This window comes from Centruroides vittatus, unplaced genomic scaffold (assembly GCF_030686945.1).
Source record: "Centruroides vittatus isolate TY-2023 unplaced genomic scaffold, ASM3068694v2 contig_1154, whole genome shotgun sequence".
Lineage (NCBI taxonomy): Eukaryota > Metazoa > Arthropoda > Arachnida > Scorpiones > Buthidae > Centruroides > Centruroides vittatus.
Genome location: NW_027120741.1, coordinates 755,170 through 781,781, shown reverse-complemented (window position 1 = coordinate 781,781; position 26,612 = coordinate 755,170). Strand labels below are relative to the sequence as shown.

The 26,612-nt window shown below is 34.9% G+C and overlaps 1 protein-coding gene across 2 annotated transcripts in view; it reads right to left on the bottom strand.

Moving 5' to 3' along the window:
* The window catches only part of LOC136979286 (myc box-dependent-interacting protein 1-like), a 74,172-nt gene that overhangs the window by 19,309 nt on the left and 28,251 nt on the right, over window positions 1-26,612 (bottom strand). For both annotated transcript variants that reach the window (XM_067275231.1, XM_067275239.1), the window contains exons 2-6: window positions 25,713-25,793; window positions 22,388-22,442; window positions 18,272-18,366; window positions 3,432-3,527; window positions 1,808-1,915 (exon numbers count right to left, since the gene is read on the bottom strand). In XM_067275231.1, the coding sequence (XP_067131332.1) occupies window positions 1,808-1,915; window positions 3,432-3,527; window positions 18,272-18,366; window positions 22,388-22,442; window positions 25,713-25,793 (435 nt within the window). The remainder of the gene's footprint in view (window positions 1-1,807; window positions 1,916-3,431; window positions 3,528-18,271; window positions 18,367-22,387; window positions 22,443-25,712; window positions 25,794-26,612) is intronic.

The window sequence follows — 26,612 nt, the reverse complement described above, 5'->3', positions numbered from 1 at the left end:
AAAGTTTTGACACTCCACAAACCCATAAATGTACAAAAAAAATCTAGTAACAAGAGTTGCATAACTTCTCCATCTGTTATAGAAGTTTTATTAAATAAAAATCCATATTACTAAGCAAACAATAAAATAGTGTGTGTTGCTACTGTGAAGCCCGAGCAATACTCGAGCTCATGTGTTTTTGATATCATAAAAATGTCAAATCAAGGGAACAAGCTTTTGATTCTGATGCTCGTAGAAATTGGAAGGATACTTTAAATCGGGAAATATTAAAACTATTAATCGAGAGAAAAATGTTCTTTTTTTAACCTTAAAAGGAGATGCAGCGCTGATATTATGTATCAGACTTATAAGAATTCGAAACAATTGAATACGAGCAGAGATTTCAAGTTGCGATTAAATTCCCTTGATCGGAATAAAACACAGTGTCGAATTTAAACCTTTCATAGCTCGAAACGGTCGGTCGTCTGCCTAGAGACAGGAAACCGACCAATCAGGAGCTGGAGATCCAGGGGAGAAAGATCTTATAAAAACCTGGATCTCAAGGGCAAAGCAGACTTTTCTCTGCCTCCCCTTGTGAAGACTTCTCCCAGCTTCTGTCCGTGTCAACCACTGTTCAGACTTTCCCCAGCTAACAACTATAATCAACTGTCCAGACTTTTCCCTGCCTCTACAAGTGGACACCATCCGATTGAACTTTGGGCTTTCACCATTCGTCACAACCTCCCACGGTCGAGCATCAACTGTCTGCCCCGGGGCCAACAACCAAACCATCAAGAGCCACCAGAAGACAAGACACGCAAGACACACTAGATTGTAAGACTTAGTGTAAATAAACAGGTTTGTTTGTCACTGCAGCTATTTGCCTCACTTTCCTTCACCCCACATACGATAAGTCCTGACATTTGGAAATCTCAAATTCGGCAACCTCACACTACCTGTTATCAGATTTTGTTATAAAAACTTCTTATATTTTTAATTACTATAAAATGACAAAAAGCTTAATTTTGAGGGTAGGGGTGAGTTTTATAGAAGAATGTAAATGTTAATAATGAATAAAACCTTCATTAAGTCCTACCCCTCTCAAGATATGTGACCCCCTATCTCCCCACCTTCTCAATCTTTCACCATCAAAATTTAATAGCATCAATGCCCCTCATATACAAGCCACAATAACAATCTTAATCTTTACTCCATCTTGAAATATTAAGTAAGATAAATGCCAAAACATACACATACAGAATTTGTTTGCTTTTTTTTTTTTACCTTTTTTGGATTCAGGTCTCAAAATGTGGAGATTTGCAAAAACCTCAGAGGGTCAAATTTGACATGATTCCAATACTTTATACATTAATTAACTACTTTCTTATTAAGTAACTACTCTTGTTATCTACATTAATTTACTACTCTTGTTAAGCTATACAATATAAATAAATTTTAATTTCATTATAAGAAAAACTTTTTAAATTCAACTGAAAGATATTTGTAAAATATTGTTAGAAAAAGTATAGGCATGTAAACATTATTTACTGCAGTTTGATTTGTCTCTCTCTTAAGTTTACACATTAGTAGCCAACATTACATGGACTAAAAAAATAATACAAACATGTGTAAAAATATGCTTTATAAAGTTTTACTTATTTATATCAAGATTTATATTATAAAGATAACATTATTTCAAAATTGAATAACCATGCCTATTTGAAATTTTATTGTATTTTCTAAAGACAGTTTTATAATTAGATCTGAACAAAATCTTTATAAAAACTTATGTTATATTGCTATAGTTAATTTAATAAAAGAGACTTACTCTTCCTATTTTCATTTCATCTCGTTTCCTAGTATTTTGTAATGATTGTAAATTGTGCCTACACCCATCAAAGTCAACAAGTTTTCTTTTCCGTTTTGCAATTTTTAACTGGAATAATAATAAAAAAATTATAAATTTCATTAAACATAAGAATGTCTAAAATAATCCAAAAATAACACACAGATTGAAATAAAAAGTTAAAAAGTTCATGTACATTTTACATATTCTAAAAAGTAAATATGAAATTGATGAATCTTATCTTATATTTTGCTCCTCTTAACTAAATATAGATTCTTAAACCTTAAATCACAGTTATCCTAATGTCCGGAATGGTCATGAACTGACATGTTCCAGCAAAATAATATTTAATTTTAAAAAAAATGCTTTTGGCCTTTCTCAGGGACTTTCTTCAGCATCAATCATTACATAACCAACATTATTGAGATTCTCAGCTAACATTGGCTCTGTAACAATTTATGTCTGAAAGCTATATTTGCTATATATCTTTATAATTTTGCTTCACTTTTTGATATAGATCAGTTAGCGATGCCTGAAGACTATGAAAAAGAGGGATACATGCTATAAAAAAAAGGACATTGTATATTATGCAAAAAGTTTCAAACATATAGGATTTATCATCTTTATTTAATTACAAAATAACAAAACTATTTTGATTTAAAGTCTGTTCAAAGTAACATTTTTCACATTTTAACTCCTACATGCTAATACTAATCTGCATCTTCTATGTACAGTACATTCCAACAATTTATGATTTCATCTGTACTGATTTCTTCTTTTATATGAATGTTCAAGAGGACTAATCCCAATAGTATGTCTTCTGAAAGTGCTACATAGCCAGTTTTTCAACTTCTGCAAGGAACTGAAAGTTCTATCTTATGTGACAATGGATACTGGCAGTGTCAGTACAGTAGAATTTGAAATATTCTTCTGATATTAGAAAATCTTTGTTGATTAGTGTTCATGTATAGCTTCATTTAGTGTCACTGCTAACTTCTGGCTTGGCCACAAATTATATTAACCTTATTAAGTAGCAAAATATACAAATTATAGTACTGATTTCAATACTTACATGTAATTGTAAATTACAATAAACATTGAAAAGGGAAAGTAATAAAAAACAGCCAGCAAGTAGCTCAGAGTGAAATACTTATACCAGAGGAGGCATTTCCATTTCCCTCTACGATCAGTGTAGCAATAATACTTCTCTGATTCAATGTCAGATCAATGCTCCCACAAAGTGGTGCTAGTTGCACTCAAGATTAACATTCCTTGTTTTTGAAAACAAGGAATGTGGTTTTGGACAAAATACAATGAACAAATAACTACATAAAAATAGATGCAATGGACAATGGACAAATATCATTTATTAGTTTTTTTTTACATTTGCAGAATAAGCTAGAAGTCATGAATTTTCTGTTGTTTGTTGATCATGGAATTTGGAGCCCTCTTGGGGATTAGGAAAAAAGACAACACAGATGAAAAGGGGGAAAGTACCCCAAATGTATGAGTGTACTGATCACAAATTTATACAGAACGAATCATCATTTTTTGAATCACTATATTTAACAATGTTTTTTATATTGTTGTAAAAATGTTAACTCACCCGAATTTCATTGAATTGATTCACATATGCTGTCATAGGAATAGCAACTTGATCATTAACTTTATGGCAAAAATCATCCCAAAGCATTTCTAAAGTCTAAAAAAAAGTTTAAAAATTATTATTAACTAATTAATTAATTATTACTGTCATGAAAAATATTAAAATTATTGAATATAAATAATTTTTAGTATTAAGATAACTGTTTTAAATACATAAAATAAGTTTTAGAAAGTTTCTATAATTTTCTACATATAACCAACAGGTTATCTATGTTTAAGGTCAATTTGAATGCAGTGTATACTGCTTTTGTATTTGCAAAGAACACACTATGTGCATCATCAGCCTGTATACCATGTCATGTTTGTATAAAAATATTTATTGTAATCTTTTACAATTTTCTGAAGAAAATTTTTTAAAAATTTATTCTAAAAGGAATAAATTAAGAACCAAAATATTGCCAGTATCACTTTACAAATTTCAATATTCTCAGATAATTAAAATAAAAAATACATTATTTAAGAGATAATTAGTAAAATTTATATATGTATTTCAAAATGTTTCTATTCTCTAATTGAATAAATTACATAAACTTGTTTTAACTTCCAATTAATAAATCACTATTAAATATTGACTTACAATAATATTTTACAATTTTAATTCAAATAAAGCTCAAAACATGGAGTAAATAAATAACCTCTTTAAACACTTTATAATATTCTTTTAAGCAATTATATTTATACATTAATAATTCTGATTTAATTAAAATCAGCTAATATTATGGTTTAGCCAACATTGTTAATCTAATTAAAAGATTATAAATAAAAACTTAGCTGTGTAATAACTATTCAATAAAATTTTTATCATCATCTTTCCAGTCTTTTCATATTTACGTTACCTTTTGTTAGTAAATAAAAAATAATAAATCTTTTATTTTTTAATTAATTATCTATATTGCATTATTTTATATAAATCTACTGAAAAAAAAGCTATCAAATAGTGACAAAACTTTGTGAAAACTTGGCAGTATAATATTCTTTGCATTGGATCTTCTAAAACTTGTTTTAAATTATTTTGAATAGATTCTAGTCTTCTGAAAAAAAGGAACTATTTGACATAAATCAGATATATTTTGCCATACCTGCATTTTCAGGTCCAGGAAGGCAAATAATATATTAACTGGGTCTCTGCTGTATTTTTAAAAATGATATGAATGTTTTTCATTTTTTCAAGCAAAAAACATTTTCAAAACCAGATATATGTTTGTTACAGAAGGAATGAGTTCTTTCATAATAAAATTTTATTATTTTAAAAGTTATAGAGATCTTTCATTATCAAATTATAATAACTCTAACATTACAACTATCAATACTACTTATGAACTTAAATTTTATATTTCTTTCTATCAAATTTTTCTTTCATACATTATATTTTTTGTTCAATATTAAAAATATACATTAAATTAAATTCACTAGATTCTATTTTTACATAGTTTTTTTTACACAAATTAGTTTAGATTTAATATTTAAATAGAGATTTAAAGACAAATTTATTGAATGTTAATTGTAAGAAAAAATATTCACATTTTCTTTTTTTAGAAAGTTGCTCTTTTAAAAAAATTCTTAAAATTTGCATTTTTTAAAAATTCTTTCCATCTTGTGATCACTAAGCCGACCTTTTTTCATAACCATCATAGGTTTGACCAGGCCCTGGCTCATCAGATGAGGGACAGGAACATCTGGGATAGACTGCCCATGAAAAATTCCTGGGATTTGCCCAGATTCAATTCCAGGTTCCTAGGATTGGATTGTTAGAATAAGGCCACTCTGAGGACCTGGGATCAAATCCAGATGGGTCGAAATAATCCAGGAATTTTTCAGGAGTGGTTCCATCCAGATATGTCTCTCTGGCCTTGTCCCTCACCACCCAGCTGCCCCATTGTGGACTCGGCCAAACCCATAATGGGCTTGCTAACTTAGGTCCTTTTAGTGCCCACAGGATGGAAAGAATTTTAAAAAAAAAATCTGTTGGAGAGAGACAAACTCACAACCAACTACTAGTATTCAATGGTTTTAATCACTTGGTTACTATGGGTGGGTCCCAAGAGCAGTATTTTGATGTCTTAACCACCTCAGCAATTGTGAGGTACTGATCAGACCTTACACTTATCATTGTTACACATGCTAAAGTTAATTTTAAGACTTGGCTGTTTTTACAACTTATTTGAAGATGTGTAGTGACAATCAGTCTTTCATTCCAAAACTTTATCCCATGATTGAATTAAATTTTTTTCTGGACTTCTTCAAAAGTTTAACTAATGCCTAGTTCGGAATGCCACACAGAGATGTTTTTGTTCTTTCTTTAGAGAACAGCATCTTTGAAAAAAAGGAATATTGCCATTATAAGAATTGCATCAGATCAAATAATATATGTAATTGTGGATGTTTAGTTATAGTTATAACAAAATGGAAACAAATAATGTATATTAATATTTTACATGGAAACTAAAAATACAATGTGTAGTTATAATTAAAAAAAAAAATCACGTAGATGAAGACTAGGGCAGTTTATATTCTGAGTTAACCCATTAAACTATTAAACTTTGCTAATGTGAAATCGGGGGGTGTCGAATAAGTCGAACCCCTCTCGATTGTCACCAATGTGTGAGATCCCGGGGGGGTAAGAGTTTGTCGTACCTCTTTTTCCGGCGTCTCACTTGTCAAGGATGGCTGTTACGTTGTCGGCGCGTTACGCGTTACGCGAGTGGATGAGGAGGAAGATTGGGGCCGACGATAAGGCGAAGCAGACAGTCAAGAAAGACACCATTTTATAACAAAACAAGATTTATTAAACTCGAAACGAACAAAACTACACGTCTACCCTCATAAACAAAAGGGGGATTTGAGAGAGAGAGTTTACAAATATATGCTTATACCTCTTAACGAGTCCGTAATAGACAGAGTCCGGTGAAAGTCCCGGTAGGTTGATATTCACTCAGAAGTGACGATAAAGTTTGGCTGATGGAGAGTCCGTTAATGGGCCGATGGCACGTAGAGCTTTAGAATTTGTAGACAGGGCAATGGCACTTAAAGAACTTAGAAACTTTTTGAGAGTCCGGCGGATGGCGTAGTGCACGTCGTAAAAGCGAGACGAAGGAGAGCCCTTTTGGGGGGGAAGGAAGCGTCTTTTATAAGTTTTGGATGGGAAAACATGTCACGTGATCGAAAACGAATCACTATTAGGGCCATAGGTGTTCCCGGGATATTAAATAAACGACTAGTTCGGACGCTAACTATAAACCATCGTGCAAGATGATCTACCTGCTCCGAAGGAATAACGGTTTGTTGATAGTTAGGGGACAATCGTTGCCATTCGAGGGTCAATAATTTCCCGGGTATGGAATGTTGTTGATTAAGTTGTTTATAACTGGAGTGAACAAATTCAGAAATTTCTAGGTTTTTAACTTCCAGATTTCACATTCACTCCATGCTTTCTTTAAAATCATCACTTAGTTAGTGTGATTTTAAAAGATTTGATTCATAAGCAGGGGGTTAGAGGTATGTTTACATTTTAGATAGATGAGTTACTCTCTCTCGCAAATGATTAGGTCAATAGGTGACACCGTTGCGTTCATACATAATATAGAGGTTGTTTACACGATATATATCCCGACGCGTTTAGACGCGTGACAATGTTTATTACTCGAGGTTAGGAGAGGGTCTGGAGTTCTTGGAAGTGGTTGGGTGGGTGGATGATGTCATCGTTGACCTAGGGTCGAGACTGCAGTTCAAAGTTCACATGAGTTGAGACTGTTTGGTGGAATTTCTTTGTTCGCTGGAGTTGGGTGGTGTGTAGTACACTATCACCTTCTTGGATGCTTGGATATAAATTGTTCTGGATGGGCAAGAATCGTAGATGAGTTGATAGAGTTGTCCGTCCATGTGGATAAATTAAATTCGGGTGAATAGTTTTTTTGTTTGGTGGATCGGTTGTAAAGTTGCGTGAGTCAGCCATCTTCGGTAAAGGTGATGAAGACACTGTTCTTGGATTTAAAATAAATGTTAATAAGAAGTTAATTGGAGTAAATAATCCTTGAATCTCGGATAGAGGTATGCAAGGTTACATAAAAGGTTATTTTACTCTCTCTCTCGTTAAAATAAGATTCAATATATATCTAGGTTAGTATGAGAAAAAAAAATCCCGTTAAAGAGAGTTAATCTACAATTCTAGGATACGAACTAAATATTAGAATCGTTCGCGACAAATCTATGAATATAGGTATAAACGTTAGTACGTTAAAATGAGGAATAAAAGGGAAAATGGCGGTGTGGGGATGACCTTGTTAATAGGATTGAACAATAGATTTTTGTTTTCGTGGAGTCGGATTGCCTCGGGGGTTTTCTTCGTGGGAAGTACCCGGTGGAGTGCTAGGTACGGGCGGATTTCCGTCTCCGTTGAAGGCGGTTTCTTCGTGTTCCTCTTCCGGCGGAGGTCGGTGACTAGTCGCACGGGTCTTCTTGCATCGTGAGTACTTCTGGCATCGTGAGTAATTGCGATAACGGTACCGCGATAACTATAACATAAACAAAGTCCCATGAGGATAACGCCAAGACAACCAGCAATAATGGTTATTATTAAAGATGGGTAAGTTATGGGAGATGATTTTGTTGGCTCCCGTAACAGGTGATTTAGGTCGTATTGGACGTTGTTCAAAGAACGGTCTGCTAATCGAATATCATAGTCCGATGTGAGTTTCGGGAGGTCAGGATCCTTAAGGCGTTTTTGCAGCAACAGGATCTCAGATTTGTTGACGATTTGTTCTAGCTGTGGCACTATTAATTGTTGTGCTATCTCCAATTGTATGGTGGTCTGCATTTGGAACGGCGAAGTAAGGACGAATCCAGGTACATAGCCGGTGCATGCGTTTGGGAGATGGAGTATTCCCGTTTTGTTTAATTTATAAGTAGTGGATGAAAATGGAGATTGTTGATGTCGAGTGGGACATCTAATAGTTAGGGTGAGAGGATTTGGAATAGAATAAATCCATGATCCTAGTTGATCAATCCTCTTAAAAATGGGCGGAAATTGTGGAACGATTTGACGGGTGCAAAGGTCTTTGACCGCGACTTCGTTGCCACTAAATAATGCATATTCGCAACTTTGTTGAGGGAAACGTTGAATAGGTCCGTCTACGGAACAAATAGGAAAGTGATCCATTTTGCAAATTATTAATTCGTAGTGTTGTAATAACATATAGGACTGTCTGTCCATGGATAAGGCGACTATAGGATAATTAGTCTGGATTTGGACGAATGTATTTAGATCAGGTATGTATGTGGGAAATTTGATAATTTCGTACATGTCGAAGTATCCACTAGGGGTGATTAATGGGATCTTAGCAAAGATTCTCAACTTGCCAGGTACCGCTACAGCCAGGGTGGTAATACACTGGTAGTATTTAAATAGCGTGTCAGGTCTTATAGGTTCGACCATTGCGTAACCTTCCGGAAGCTGCAGTTGAATGTCTCGGAGGGTACGGAACATGATTTCTCGTGATACGAAATAGGTGCTTAGTTGACCTTTTTCTAGTATATCAATCGCCTCTCGTAAGGCTACTAGTTGGAGATGGAACTCTTGAATAGAGAATTCGAGTATCCGACTAATTATTTCAAACGCAAGTTCGTAACTATAGCGATTCAATAGCTCTTTAAATGATTCTTGCCGTTTGAATAACACGTAGATTTGGTGTCGATTATTTTTGCTGATATTTAGAGTATCATTCAACAAGGTGGCTTGTGAGCGCAGTAAATGAATAATTCTCTTGTTTTGTTCATTGATGTTAGAGATTTCGGCATTTAAGGTTGTAATATCTTCGGAAGTAGCTGTTCCGAAGAGGAATTTTAGAATTTTTCCTCCGCCGTCTATTAAACCTCGCTTGGTTTTTGGGATTAAAGGCAATGTGATTAAAGTGGCGAGCTCTTGATATTCTTTATGATGGTTAAGAAATGAAGCTCGCAGCAACTTCGAAGCCTTTGTTAGGAACATGTTCTTGGGATTGAAGCTTCGTGTCTAAATACTCCAGAGATTGGGAGATGAATTGAATTTGGCGCTCTAAATGTTCGAAGGAGAGTTCGGTGACCAAAGTCCAGTGACTGGCGGTCATTAAGAAATTCCCTCGATGTAGGAAGACAACTCCTTTGGTGAATTCCTGTTGTTCTGAATACAAGATCATTGTCGTGAGACGGAAACTTTGAAGAAGGAAATAAGCATGGAGGAAAAGCATGTTGAATTTGTTGCTGAGGTGCGTTTTATATCCACTTTCTGGGGTTTGTATTTCTTCCCCTGTAACAGGGAAAGGGTGTTAGTAATAATTGATCCCTGTGCCTTTTATAATGAATTAGATTTTCTTATTGAACAAATAATGATAATTTCAAATGATGAGGTTCCGTTAGGTCGAAACGGGAAAAATGGAGCGCTAAAAGAGGGGTTTACGGAGATAGGTCGATTATCTAGTCGCGGAGGTCGCGTCAAACGAAAAAAAAAATTGACACGCATTCTGGCATAATAAAAAAAACTATTTTATTAAGAGAGTACACCTATTTATGAAAATATTAATTATATATATATTGGGCGTATATATGTCATACATGGTTACACGGTTACAAGTATTATGATACATTAAGTGATGAGACTACAATTGCGAAAAGGTAGCGGAGAGGAATATAGATAGCTAATTAGAGATGTTGGTGGCGCTGGGCCGATCTTGCGGCCCGTGACGGTCGGAAAGGGAAAAAGAAAGACCAATAAGACACCGACAAGACGATACGGGTTTTAATTAAGATATCTCTACCGTAAGTCAAAAAGGAGAACAAAAGAGGTAGGATTGTGGGTTAAGGAGAAGACGATCGACTGGTCGCGGGGGAAATAAAACGCGGGATGCGGCTGCGAGTGGGTCTCGGAAGCACCCACGGCTGGTCGGGCACGGGCCCTTGACTCCGAAGGGCATAGGGAGGAGTGGTCTCTTGCTCTTCCGGTTCAGATGAAGTAACTTCGCTCTCTAACTCAGGTTCTTCGCTCTCACTTTCACTCTCACTTCCGCTCTCACTTTCGAATTCAGGTTGTTCTTCCGGTTGCGGAGTGGGAATAGAGGTCAAGATAAATTCGTCCCAAGGGTCAATGGAAATATTAGTTTGGGGCGCCGCCGTAACTGTTTCTTGTGTCGGCGGTAAACTGGACTGATCGGCCGTCATATCAGTTTCTAGATTAATCTCCTTACGAGCAGTTGTAGGTTTAATTCTGTCAGCATGAACATGTAGTGTTCTTTTGGTTTGGATATTTTCTATTTTGAAATTGACGGGTCCTAAAATTTCGACAATACGATAAGGTCCTGTCCACCGGGGAGCTAATTTTCGCTTTAGGCCTTTAGGCGTGACGACTTCCTTTAGTAGTATTCTATCTCCCACTCTATAGAGGGGTGGCTTATTTTGTCGGCGGTGTAGTTCCTGCCTCGTCTCGGCGGCTTGTTCGGCATATAGTTGAGCTGTTTGATGAGCGTGTCTCATTCGTTGACGTAATTCCGAAGCGAAATTGTCTTCTACGTCATAGGAGACCGTGGCAGGGCTTGTAACTAGATCAAAAGGGTAGGTTGGATCTCTCCCATATAGTAGGAAAAATGGGCTGTCATTAGTAGACGTATGCACGGAGGTGTTATATGCGAATAAGGCATAAGGGATCCACTCGTCCCAGTCTCGTTGATCTTGCGAGACATAATGAGATAGTATATCAACTAGAGTTTTATTAAATCTCTCCACCACACCATTGCAGGCTGGATGGTAGGCGGTAGTAAGGAGCCGCTTTATGTGTAGCAATTCACACACTTCTGCGAACATCTTAGAAATTAGGTTCGGCGCTCTATCAGTTAATAATTGCCTAGGAGTAGAGTGTCGCAATATGATGTGAGTGACAAAGGCCTTAGCAATTGTTTTACTACTTACATCCGGTAGTGGAATTGCTTCCGCATATCGAGTAAAATGGTCAACAAATACTAGGATATATTTGTTGCCGTTTGTCGTAAGAGGGAGTGGACCGACAATGTCCATTGCTGCTCGTTCAAATACATGAGAAAGGGGGGCAAACAGTTGCAATTCGGCTGCTGTCCGTCGACCCGGTCGTCGGTGCTTGGCACAGCTCTGACAACTTAGGCAATAATTCCTGATTTCCTTTGCCATTTCGGGCCAATAGAACGAGTTTGCGATTTTAGTACGCATTTTTAATTCTCCTAGGTGACCGGCTAGTGGATTATCATGGTAGGTAAACAGGATATATTCCTTTAAGGCGGTAGGTATAACAATTTGTTCCCACCAATCCACACGTTTTTTATTCCTGCCCTTGTGGCAGAGGGCACCCTCCTCGTTGATATAATAATCCTCTAGGTTAAGATTATTATAGGTTCCTGTAGTTACACCATCCTTTAAGGTTTGGATAAGGGGTCTCCATCGATCATCACGTTGTTGCGCATTTATTAATTGTGGCACGGAGAAGATGGGTTCAACCTCTGTTATTTGACGTATTGGGATACGACTAAGGGCGTCCGCATTTCTATGTGAAATTCCGGCCTTGTAGATAATATCAAAATCGAATTCTTGAAGGAAAATGATCCATCTCGATAATCTAGAATTAGTAGTAGAATCCTTACAATCTAATAACCATCTCAAAGGTCTATGATCTGTGACAATAGTAAATTTTTTTCCATAAAGATAGGGTTTAAAATACCTCACTGCCCACACGGTGGCTAAGCATTCTTTCTCAGTAGTGCTGTAATTAAGTTCGGGTTTCCTTAATAATCGGCTCGCATAGGCAATCGGCTTCTCCTGGCCGTTTTCTTCCTGAGATAATATCGCTCCCAGGGCGAAATTTGACGCATCGGTCGCCAAAATAAAAGGTTTTGTAAAGTCAGGGGACTTCAATAATGGTGCCGACGTCAAAATTTGTTTAAGAGTTTCGAAGCTTTCCTGTTGCTTAAGGCCCCATTCAAACGGCACATCTTTCCGTAATAAATCAGTCAAGGGTTTAGCGATCGTGGCATAAGAGTTTATGTGCCGCCGATAATAGCCAGTGAGTCCTAGGAAAGAGCGGACTTCTCGCTCGGATTCAGGTCTCGGGAATTCTAGAACACATTTTATTTTGTCGGGATCGGGTTTTATACCCTGTTCTGAAATTTCGTGACCCAGAAATTTTATCTGGCGTTGCAGGAAATGGCATTTCTTAGGTTTTAATTTTATGCCTGCTTCTCCGAGTCTCTGAAATATTTGTTCAAGTCGTTTTAGGTGACTAGGGAAGTCTGGACTAAATGTTAGTATATCGTCCATGTATACAAGACATGTCTTTCCTTTGAGACCATGTAAGATGAAATCCATCGACCTTTCAAAAACCGCAGGACTTGTTTTAAGACCCATCGGAACCCTATTCCATTGATAGTGGCCGTCTGGCGTAGAGAATGCGGTCTTTTCCTTATCACCTACTCCTAATTGCCAAAATCCTGAAATCGTATCCATCGTCGAAAAGTATTTCGCTTGTCCCATTAGGCTTAGGGATTCCTGCACTAAAGGCAGAGGATACGGGTCTACTTTAGTGATTTTATTTAGTTTACGATAGTCTATTACTAAGCGTAACGATCCGTCCTTTTTCTTAACTAGGAGAGCAGCCGAACTCCAAGGGGACGTAGAATGTTCGATAATATTATGGGCCAAGAGGTCATCTATGATATCGTTTAATTGTTGGCGTTGGGCGTAGGGAATGCGATAAGGAGGCGAATAGATAGGTGCCGCATCGCCAGTATTTATTGTATGTTGCACAATATTACAGTAGCCAAGGTCATAGTCATTCACGGCAAAGACATGCCTATATTTATATAGTAAATTTAAGAGATCTCGTTTCTCGTTCCGGGGGACGCCAGTCCAATCAAAAAGGTGGCTCAATTCTGCTTTCGATAGGTTCGCGGATGCCCCTTCCTTTATAGTATCTGCGGGCTCACTTTCTTCGATAGCCTCAAAGAAGGTGCCAACCTTACCATCTTTCTCTAACTTAATTGTCTTACGAGTGTCATTACGAAGACGTACGGGAACTTGTCCCTTTTTATTTGGGGTCACCAACAAATTGACTCCTGAAACTCCTTCCTGAGCGAAGGAAGCAGTTTCGATTACTCCGACTTTACTAGGTCGCTTATCGCCAACAATTCTAGCAGTAACTATGTTCTCTGTCATAGGGGGAAGTTGACAGGATTCAATTAACACTACTCCTTTTCCTTCCTCCCGATCTGTTGACCGGTACGACCTTTTCGCTGAGCCGACATTTTCCTCTAGTGGAGGAGCCTCTGTTCTCTTTCGTTTTCTATTATCTCTATTCGGGCCTCTTTCCCTTTGTTGGTTCTGTTGAATCCTTCCCGCTCTTTTATTATTCCCTGAGGTTTGAATAGGTATCACTGTCTGCGGAGGGATAGTTAATTCTCGGCCCTTTAAATCAATACAGAATCCCTTGTCGGTTATCATATCCCGGCCTATGATGCCGTCACAGGGAGAGGTGACATCGTGATCAACTAGGCAACAGGCAAAGGGGAAGCGCAGATTTCCTATCTGGAAAGTAGGGCTAATAATACCGTAGGTCTGAATTACATGTCCCGTAGCGCTTCTAAGGTCTGTGTCTTTGTTATGATCTATATGTACTCTTTCTTTCATAGAGTTAGCGAAAACCTTTGATAAAAGTGAGACCTTCGCACCAGTATCTATCTGCACTATAGCGGGATTGCCACCTATGTAACAGTCAAATGTAGCTTCGCTAGGTGCGGAAGTATAATTAGTGATTCGTACTGAGGAGGTTCTTCGATTTCGCTTCGAAGGAGTCCTATAAGGCGGACATTCTAAGTCAAAGTTTGAGCCTCGGATCTCTCGAGAGGAAAAAGGAGGGGTCCTAGAGGCTTTACTAGAGTTAGATCGAGGTCGTCGTCCTTCTACACTACGTACATTGCCCTTCCATTTGCCTCGATTTTCTTCAGTAGGCTGCGATCGAAATCTGACCCTATTCCTCTCCCCTTCGGGTTCACGTCGCCTGGGTGAATCGTTTCGCATAAAGCGGTCGCTAGGATTGCCGTTTCGGCAAGCGGGCGAGCGTTGGTTCGGGGTTTGATTGAGATTCCATTTTGACTGACCGAAAGGGCGGTCACCTCGGCGATTAGGGGAGTTCGACCGATTTGCGTTACGCCTAAAATGCGGATTATTATTGGGATTGTTATTGTAGGAGTTAGGAGTATAGCCTCCTCGATGATTTCGGCGAGATATAGGATCTCTAGAGCCGAAACGAGGAGAGTTTCGGATTAGTCCGTCCATTCTAGCCTTTAAGTCCTCCATCGCTGACGTTACTTGCGCTAACTCCTCCTGAGCTGAGGTTTTATCGCTTTCCCTTACTGTTCGCATGATTCCTCTTGGATGCGCGGTGAGACTTTCGATTGTTTCCTCACTGATCGCGGCTTTTAGAGCCTCATCGAATGTCTCAGCCTCACGGCTCATTACGCGCTGCCGGATTCTTATGTCTATTCCGTTCAAAAATTGCGCTTTAAGCCTTTCATCTAACTCCTTCCTCTGAACTCGTTCAATAATCGCGGTCTCGGCGGCAGTCGCGCCAGGCTCCGGCGTAATTTCTATCTCCATCGCCAGTGCTTGGAGTCTAGCAGCATAAGTCTGTACGTCCTCGTCTCTTTTCTGCACGCACGCATAAAATTTAGATAATCGAAAGGAAAATGGCTCCCGTTCAAAACGCGCTATCATCAACCGCTTGAATTCGTCGAAGTCATCCACTTCTTTTATTCTTCGGTCCTTTCGGACGAATTCTCTCGCGATACCCGTAAGTTTTAATTTTGCCACTGCCAGCATCTGGGCCTTGGACCATGCCGCTACCTTAGTAACATCGGCTAACGAATCAAAAAAGTCCGTTACCCGAGGGCCTCCTGCTTCTCCCGAGAATACGGGTAATAGGGGTATTATTCCGCCTAAACCTCCCAATGTAAGGGGATTCGGTGCCGGATTAGGATTTGGGTGGGCAGGCCCAGCCGCATCGCGGGGATCGTCTTCCATTATGGTTTTCGTTAGTTCTTACAACTAGGTCAGAGATTCTAATACGACCCTACTCCTATGATTCCTAATTCAACTCAATTCGACCTCTCTCCCGACTGTGGCTGTTTTTCGCCTTATCGATTTTTCGAAAAAGTCGAGACCCCACTCCTGCAAACCAATATGTGAAATCGGGGGGTGCCGAATAAGTCGGACCCCTCTCGATTGTCACCAATGTGTGAGATCCCGGGGGGGTAAGAGTTTGTCGTACCTCTTTTTCCGGTGTCTCACTTGTCAAGGATGGCTGTTACGTTGTCGGCGCGTTACGCGTTACGCGAGTGGATGAGGAGGAAGATTGGGGCCGACGATAAGGCGAAGCCGACAGTCAAGAAAGACACCATTTTATAACAAAACAAGATTTATTAAACTCGAAACGAACAAAACTACACGTCTACCCTCATAAACAAAAGGGGGATTTGAGAGAGAGAGTTTACAAATATATGCTTATACCTCTTAACGAGTCCGTAATAGACAGAGTCCGGTGAAAGTCCCGGTAGGTTGATATTCACTCAGAAGTGACGATAAAGTTTGGCTGATGGAGAGTCCGTTAATGGGCCGATGGCACGTAGAGCTTTAGAATTTGTAGACAGGGCAATGGCACTTAAAGAACTTAGAAACTTTTTGAGAGTCCGGCGGATGGCGTAGTGCACGTCGTAAAAGCGAGACGAAGGAGAGCCCTTTTGGGGGGGAAGGAAGCGTCTTTTATAAGTTTTGGATGGGAAAACATGTCACGTGATCGAAAACGAATCACTATTAGGGCCATAGGTGTTCCCGGGATATTAAATAAACGACTAGTTCGGACGCTAACTATAAACCATCGTGCAAGATGATCTACCTGCTCCGAAGGAATAACGGTTTGTTGATAGTTAGGGGACAATCGTTGCCATTCGAGGGTCAATAATTTCCCGGGTATGGAATGTTGTTGATTAAGTTGTTTATAACTGGAGTGAACAAATTCAGAAATTTCTAGGTTTTTAACTTCCAGATTTCACACTAATAATTTAACTATCAAAGATGTGTAGTGTGGTTAAATGCCATTATTGTACAGTTGTATTTAATTTTATATTAGAATATATTTCCCTTTTCTTTCTTCTTCCTATTACTACTATCTCCCCTTCCTGGAATTTTCTCCCAAATGGTGTTTAATGACATAACAGCAGGTGGTCTCTTAAGGACAATAGGCCGGTATGCGGCCCTCAGGGTAGAACAGGGAACAAGAGGTCATTCTTTGGATAGGACTGGGCAAGGAAAGACATGCAAAAGGGAGCTCTCCATCACGTTTTTGGAACTGCGTGAGGACAACAGAGGTCTGAGAAAAAGGAGTGAAAATCCCGTTAGTGAAAACGTACAAGAATATTTTTTTTGTCCAAGTCTGTTAAGTAATCCACATTTTAGAGAAAAAGTTAACATTCTTCATGAATAGGAAGTGATCTGTCCAACTTATATATATCACACCGTGAATAATACCAAAATTCTTGGGTACCCCTTTCTTTTTTCTTTCTATTCCTTACTTTATTGTTCTAAATTTATCTATCGTCCTACATTAATTATAATTAGTTATAAGTTTAGTAGTAAGATGTACATATATTTTAATTACTCTTAGTAGACTAGTTATCTTTGTAAAGAAAGAATCATCGCAAGATTTAAACTTATGTAGGTATTCTCTTTATATTGTCGGTCACTATACTAATATATATACTTGTTGAGGATAGCGATTTTATAGCTGGCATCCCACAAAATTTCCTGTATCCTGTTACGCAAATTAAAGATTCTGATTTTAAAAATTTTTAGTTTCTTTGTATATTGTATTCGCACACTTAACAATAGTTTAGGTATGTATAAGAAGACCACCTCATGTATAAAGTTAAAATTACACAACCAAAACTCTGATAATTAAATTATTAGCAAAGTTTAATAAGGTCAACTCAGAACATGGCCTGCCATAGTCCCTATTTACATGTCTTTCATTATGGTCACATATCATACTTCTTGTTTTCATGTAAAATATTAATATATGTCACTTATTTATTTCCACTTTGTTATAGCCTAATATCCATGATTACATATGCTGTTCAATCTGTTACAATTTCTTAAAATAGCTGATATTCTTTTTTCAAAGATGAGCCAAGGTTTTTCTCTAAACAGATCAAAAACATTTCTATATAAAAATCTTTTTGGTATCTTAAACTGAGCATTTGTCTCTCTCTTTTTTATAAGATTATGATAAAATTTACTTGACAACTTTGTAACTAATTGTTTGTATGATTGCATTTCTTCAGATTTCTTTCAATGTGGAATAGTTTTTGTACATCATTTAGTGTTTAATCGTAAAAATTGAAAAAAATCTGTGCCTGTAACAAATTTAAATTTTGCTAATAAGTAAATTACATTTGTCCCTTCTCTAATTTTTTAACTAAAATTGAAATATTTTGTTTGATTCATAAAGTAACTCTACAGTGTATCATTATACAACGATCTGTTTAAACACATCTTAGTATATTAATTGATTTTATTTTGCTATCTTTGGTACCAGACCTTAAAAACCAGTAATCTTCCTTTTTTTTTCATATGGACTATCTTTTTTACACAAATTTTACACAAAATTTCCATATCTACCATGTAAAAACATAATTGAATATAATTAAATCAAATAAAAATAATATTAAAAAATTATAAACTCACCTGTGATCTTGCATGAATTTGGTCATAGCCTACCCAGTCTGATTCATAATTTTGACTCAATGCATCAATCAAACCTTTACTGGCAGCTTGCATAGCTGAAAAATTACATAAACTTGAACTTTATTAAATAACTTTTAAAATAAATCACATATTAATTGATATTATTAATTTTTAAAAAATATTCAAATACAGTAAAACACAATTTGGATTCAGATAATTCATATAATTCAAAAGTATGTACAGTAATACCTCAGTTTTCATTGACTTTGGTTATCGTTGGTTTCCATCAATTTTTTCGCGAAAAACTTGTCTCAGTTTTTGTCAATTGCCTCAGATTTCATCAGTGTGCTCAAGTGACCTAGCTGCTAATTTCGTGAAAACAAATGGCGACCCATGCATTTCCCAGCACAGTGTAGCGTTATTTCTTGTTGTGTGAACATTACCCTGCGACAGCCCACCATCCGCCAATGGTTCCGTTCCCTGAATACTTGGAGTTCGGTCATGGATTCGCACTTCACCAGAGCGGTCTGGCTATGTGAATTTTCTGGATTTTCTCCACGTCTGTAATGCCTGAATAGGGACCAGTTACCCTTAAACAGATTTCCCAAAAGGCATTATTCCCCTCAATACGACTATCATAAACGCATACAACTACTATTACATGACAATTATGTCACACTTTACCATGGGGCGATATAGGCTAGAAGCTCGTGTCCAACTAGCTTCTACAAAATAAGACATTACCCCACATGTCTAGCCGAACAATTCCATTGCTTTCATCTTAATGCTAATTATCTTATCTTTAATCTTAATGCTTTTATCTTTATGCTGATTAGTCTTTTATGTTAATTTCTTATTGCTTTTAGTATTTAACACTATATTAATTCTCTATAAAATGTGTTTTTGGTATGTATTTTGGAGTGTCTAGAATGAATTAATTGGATTTACATTGATTCATATAGAAATATAGTAGAGCATCGATTATCGACTCAATTGGGGACTGGGGTTAGTCAAATAACTGAAAAAACAGATAACTGAAAAGTATGAAAAAATACATTATTAGTATAGTATATTAGTATATCGCTATTAACCTACTTCGCGTTGAATTTTCACCAACATTAAACCTAACAAAATTTTTTTTTTAAATAATAATCGTCGCTATTGTATCGTTAAAAATTATTTCTTTATTTTGCACAAAATAAATACAAAAATAAAGTAAAATAGAAAATTAAGCCTGGTTTAAGTACTGGCCTCCCTTTCATGGTTGAGCCAGTGTTGCCAGCTAAAACATTTTCGATTTTCATCAGTTTCGGATTTCGCCGATTGTTTTCAGATGGATTATCAATGAAAACCAAGGTATCACTGTATTCTAAAAATATAGATTTATATAATTTATCCAGTTAGTTAACAAGTAAAGTTAACAAAGTTAGTGTTATATATGTTATAATAAAGTAAATCAAAATTATTTTTATACATAAATGTTTAATGATAAACTTTATATTAATAGATTTTTTAATATTCTATTTTGTGTTCATATAGAATTTTTAAAATTCTTATTAACTACTAGATATATTTATTTATAAAATTCAGAATAAATATTTATTCCGGTGACATTTCATATTAATTAATTAAAAATTGAAGACAAAGGACATTGAAACAGTCATCTTTTATTCACTTTCATGTTCCAGAATATGTTTGTTTCCATTCTAGCTTTAGAAAATGTTTTAATTTTTAATTGAATACTTCATGTTTTAAGGAAACTTTTTAAACTTTGGTGACCAAGTAGCCTAAAAGAAAAGGTCAGGTCAACATGGACTTATTCCAAAATATAAAAGTGTATAAAAGGTGACTGTTTCAACAGCTTTGTCTTCAATTTTAATTAATTAATTGATATAAGATATTTATTATTAATGACTCATTTCTAACAGTTCAGTCATCCTGTATTATCTTCTAATTATGTCTATGCTAATGATTTGCATATATATAAAACAAAAGATTGAACATAAAAAATAAGTTGTTTGGGAAATTATTGTGATGGGAAACAGGAACAAGGAATTGGGATGAAATCTTTGCAACAAGATTAGTTACAAATATAAATGGTTTTTACAGGTTTCTATTTCAGTTCATTTGTTCAGTCACAGTAAGACATGGGCAATCTGCCAAAGGGGATAATTCCTAGAAGAACTTTTATAAGAAACTGACCCTATTTCAATATCAATCACAAAGAAAACCCATAAAACTTTGTGTAGACAGACACAAAAAATGCTAATCAATATTTGCTACCATCACCTGGATAAAATTTCAGAATTTAAGTCTTTGCCAGACAGATGTGCATCTTCTAACAAGGCAAAGAGATCCATGAAATACTAGGACAATACATCTTAGTTTCTTTCATTGTAACTTCATCCAATTAGTTTAGTTGAATCCATTTTTCCAACAGTTATGATCATCCAAATCTTATATAATTGTATTGTAGAAAAATACACCAAAATTCAAATATTCTTTATTTTCTGACTTATGGAGGATAAACAACTTCTAAAACATTAATTTTATCTCATTATTAATGTAATGAGATAAAATTAATGTTTTATAATTTGGAAGATTTTTTTAAATTATGGATGACAGATGGATGGATGGATGAAAAAGACAAATCAAATGAAATGAAAACAATCTCATATTCTTGAAGAGGCAACATTTTCACCTGTCTGCCTTGAATCATCAAGGTCAATAACCTAGATTCCCAGGTGTCAAAAACCTCCTGGCACTCCATTCATTCACATAAATTTTTTTTCATTTTTGAGGAAGAACACTATCATTTGTATCCACTTTTCTTGCCATGGTAGATGTAACTTTAATTTCTCTGGTACAAGCTATAAAAAAATTATATAATTTACATCATCTACTTCTTAGAATAGAAAATTCACTACCTATAATTCTTCATGGATGTTACTCATACCAGGAAAAAAAAACCATCTCATCTGAATACATTCACTCTTCTTTCTTCTGTTCTAAATTTAGCTTGATTTGCCATTCCAATGCAAATGTGCACATTCCAAATGTGCACATTCCAATGCAATTCTGTCTGCTCCATCTGTGCAAATGTGAGCTTATCCTAAGATCAAACACAAGCAATTCTTTGCTGACAACAGAAAAACCTGACTAACCTTTGCATTACCCTTCTTTTCCACAATAATGTGGATTTACTGTGACCATGGAAGATTCTGTGGAGTAAAAACACATTTTTACTTCAGTGGAACAGTGAACACATGTAACTGTCATATTTGAGTCATGAGAAAAATCTGTCTTCCAGCAGAGTCTATTGTACTTGCATAAAATTAGTCTAGTAGAGATTCATGGGCACATTTTTCCTTGTATCATTCTTTATAAAAAAAAAAGTAAGCCCCAATGGGCCCGTAACATGCTTTATGATGGCTCAGAGATAAAGAAATGTTCAATACTTGTCATACTCCAATTGCAATAGCAATAATGCTTTTTGTCAATCACTTTCATGCAAGATAAAGCATCTCCACATATCTGCATACAGCAGTTTCTACATAAATAACAAAATAAGTCATGTGTTTCCTACTAACTAATCACCTCTGGATCTTAATCTATGCGATTTTTGATTGTAGACACTCTTAAAAAGTGTGATTTATTGAGGATATGTTACAAATTTTGGCAGCATTAAAAAACAGTAATCACACTGCTCATGAGAAGTATCACAGAGGATCACCTAGGATCAGATCTATATAGTGGAACCATATAGTGATGCAGGCGATACCACTCAGATTTCTGTTAGCATGAGTGTTTTGTACAAATAAAATGCTTGTTATCTGCAGTATCAAAAGTGTCATACTAGTGAGTTTTGATACTAATTCTTTTTATGGCAATGTCTTCCATATATTCTGAAATGTTACCATACCAAACTTTGTTGCATTTAGACTGCTAATATACATACTTTTCTAAGCAATAATACACAACAGCACTTAACCGGAATCACTCAATACATAAGAATTATATAAATTAAAAAAGATAATATTTTAAGATTTGATGACTAAACTCATTTTTTTCTTCCTTTAACACTTTTTTTCTAAAAAAAGTTATTTAAAAACTTACCTCTAGCACAAGACACAAAATTTTTGAACTCTTTATGTAACTTCATTGCTGCTGCCTAAATAAAGATAGATATAAAATTTTTTTATTTTCTGCTAAATATGTGTAAATACAATAGAGCCTGCTTACTGTATATCTTGGATATTGTTATCAGTTACTAATGTTACCAGAATTAGAATATTGCAAAACATGAGTTAAACTTGATTATAGCCATCATTATCTACAATAAATAAGCATTTTTGAATCATCTTTACAAGCCGTCAGAGTCAACACATGATAACAATTTCACATTATCAACAATATTAATTAGTTACATTAAAAAAACCTGTTCATACTGTAGTAGTTGAAACTGCTGGTATTTCTTACTTTAATTATACATCAGATGAATTAATAGTAATTAATTGTTTTAATATGTCCTTTTAATGTGAGTCAATAAAACCAGAATTTATATTAATTTTAGTCTTATCTACTTACGTACTTACTGTTTAACAGTTATTATAATCAATATAGGTAAGTCTCAAATTGATTACAGTAAGCAGTGTCTATGATAATATACTTATTACAAAAATTATTTAAATTATTCAAGTGAAAAAGCAGTTTTAAATTTTCTTTAATAAATAAATAAATACAATAATTATTATTATTATTAAAATATTACCCATACCGCTTTTTAAGGTTATTATTATTATTATTTTTTTTTTTTTAAACTTTCAGCATGTTTTCAGCCATCTTCAGTTAAGAACAATTTTAAACTTTAAGAATAGCTTAGATAAAACAGAACAATCAGCTTTTGAATTAAAAAGAACAAACTATTTAAATTATGTTCTGGAATAACAAGCTTTGACAGACTAACAATAATTTAGTTACTAAAAGAGAAACACTAAATCAGAAAAGTGCAGACAAAAAATACACACGAAAAGTGGCATACATACAAAAAAAATTTGGAAAGTACCTTAAATACTACAATATAAATGTTTACATTTATAAAAAAGAAAATAAATAATTAGTAGTATTAAACAAATGTCTTTTAGTTACTTTGTTTTTAGTCACAAAGTTTATATGAATGTAAGAAAGCCGACTTTTAGGGGGGAGTCAATTTATTCTGTGTCAGGATGTACACCTATGGGATGTTCATATGTGGGTTCTGGCGGAGGAGACGAATGATGACAAGGTCTTACAAAGTTAAAAAGTTGTTTATTTTGTCAAATTTATGCTTACATCGATAATTAGCATCCCAAATCTTGGTGTTCCTTTGAAGCGGCAGAGTTTTGGTCTTTCGGTCATAACCCCGGGGCAGACGATAAGGGTTTGTTGGATGGGTGCAGATGATCGGTGATGATGCAGCAGCGTCCTATGTGGTTGATGGCAACACAACACAACTTAATGAGCACGACTTTGGGCTTAATCCAGAGGAAGACAGTCCTTCGATCTTGAATTAACAATTTTTATAGTTTTTCTCCCGCTACCTGCATTTCTGATTGGCTCCACATCCCATTCCTCACTTCCCAATTGGTCTCTCCTTTGTTTCCAGGTGAAAACTGGACTTGATCGGGTCATAAGAAAGGTCCGATTCAAGGCATCTATTCGACACCTTTTCGTCGACTACACCCGGAGATTGTTGATAGAACCATAAAACCTTGTGCTAATAATTTAGCCCATTGTTTGTGATTTCTGTCGTCTTAGAACTTTAACAATCATAAGCAATGTTTTTCTATCCATCAAATCTTTCTCCTTTATTGACCTTTTAACCTAGATCGATTGTTTATGAGCGCCCATATCAGAGTTTTATCTTCTCCGGCCAACATTTCACCTAATCCATTATGTCAGTCGTCTTCGCATTTGTTTTAAAAACTAGTTTTTTTCTCTACTCTCTCTTACATAACTAACACTTTAGTCCAACTCAACAAAGGCACTTTTGCTTTTAATTACAGTAGAGAGTCGTTAATCTGAACCCCAGTAATCGGAATCGCTGGTAATCGGAACGATTTTCAGTCAGACTGTCGTGCCGAATCGAACGTTTTTGATACTAGATTTACTTCTAAAGTATAATTTTCATGTTTTTATATTCTTCAATATATTTATTTTGTTTGTACAAAATGTAGAAATAATTTTTAATGATATGATAGCCTCGATTATTATAAAAATTTTCGTTAGGCTTAAAATCGATGAAAATTCAACACAAAGTGACACGCAACGGAGAAAAATTCAACACGAAGCGACACGCAATGGAGAAAAATTTCAACATCGGACAGGTTAATATATTTTTTTGTACATAATCGGTAATCTGAACAAATCACTAATCTGAACAACCCCAGTCCCCAATTGATTCCGATTAACGACTCACTACTGTAATTTGAAATTAAATTTTTGTTTCGACCCCTTTCTGGAACCACATATGAACAATAATTTTCTTAGGAAAAAAGGAGTACCAATTACACTAATGTCAAATTACAACAGCTGAATTATTATTTTGCTTGTAATTAAATCCAGAGTAAACTGTTTAAGTACTGTTAAACAAAACCTATCAATAAAAATTTCATAAAATGTACAAATATCAAAATCATACATGTATGGTTTTACATTATTTTTCTATAAAATCATAAATATAGACATCCATTTTAATGCATCCCACATGACTGTTAATCATTAAAGTCAGCTGACAAATACTATATGCGTGTACTAAATACATGTATGCATGTTAAAAAACACACTGAAATACAGAGTGCATGCTTACAGAGTGCCTACAAGCACTCTAACATTGTTACATCATAATGTACTGTACACATTGAAATTTGGAATGCTATTTATCTCAATTTCATCCTATTCAGCTTTCCCCCTCAATGTCATACACAAAGAAAATTGTCCAAAAATCATCATTAACTTTTTTTAATTAAAAAATGTTTTGTGATTAATAAATCGAATGCTGGAGCGAGTACTGAGATTCCTGTGTTAGTTATGATTATGGAATATGACAAAAAAAAATTATAAAAACAATAGGCAATAGAAGAATGGTTGTGAAAATAGCTCTTAGTATGATAAATAATCATTCAATACATGAAAAAAATACAAAAAATTTATTTAGATGTTAATCCTCTGTATTTCTGGTTTACAAAATCATTTTACCTTTTACTTTAAAAAATATGAATAGTATGAAAAAGTAATGATATAAATAAAATTCACAGTTCAAAATGTTAGAAATTTTATTAAAAATTTTATAATTTATAATAAATAAAAAATATTTATACTATTAAGTGAAATGAATGAATACAGAATTTATTTCATCCATTTTCCTTTTAAAATACTGGTAATTGTTTTTATAATCTATTACCTGTTGTTTGTTGAAATCTTTTAGATATATTTCAAAAACTTCATCTCTTGTTCTATCTGCTTTTCCAAGATTTTGTAGTAACTAAAATATAAAACAACAAAAAATCAGCAATTTTTTATAAAATTAAAAAAACTTTTTAAATTTTTATAAAAATCAATTTAAAAACTAATTAAGTACAATAGAATAAATTTAAAAAAGCTAATTTAACATTAATTTCATAAAACAATTATGATTTCCTAACTTATAAAACTAACAGGTATTTTTATTAACAACTTACCAAAAAGCATGAGAGATAAATGTTTCTAATGTTATCATTCTTGCCTTATTATAATTTCTAATAATTATGTAAAGAATTGAATTTGAAAATATCATCATATCTACCAAATTCAAAATACAAGTTATTACTTATTATTTTGGTTTATCATGCTATTATCAACACACATTACAATTAATATTTTGACTATCAATATAAATGCCACAACTTTAGAAAATATTTTGCAAAATTATTGATTAAAGCACTACAATTACTGACTTTAGCAGCACCATCACTGTTATAACTATATAGAAAATAAAATCACTTTACCACCTCCAAAAAGTCTAAATTAAATAATTAAGATAAATATGTTTCAGAAATCTATATTCTGTCTTCCTGAATGGTATGAAGTGATTTATTTTCCAAATAGCATGTAAAATACATAATATTTACAATAATGTATACACTAAAAAGATAATTATATACAGGTACTCCTCACTTTACGACCGAGTTCCATTCCGATGACTACGTCGTTAAGCGAATTGGTCGATAAGCGAGGAGCTAACGCCGGGAATATAGGATCGTTGTAAAAATTATACAAATTATGCAACAAACTTCAAATGTATTCATAAAAAGACTATTATAGT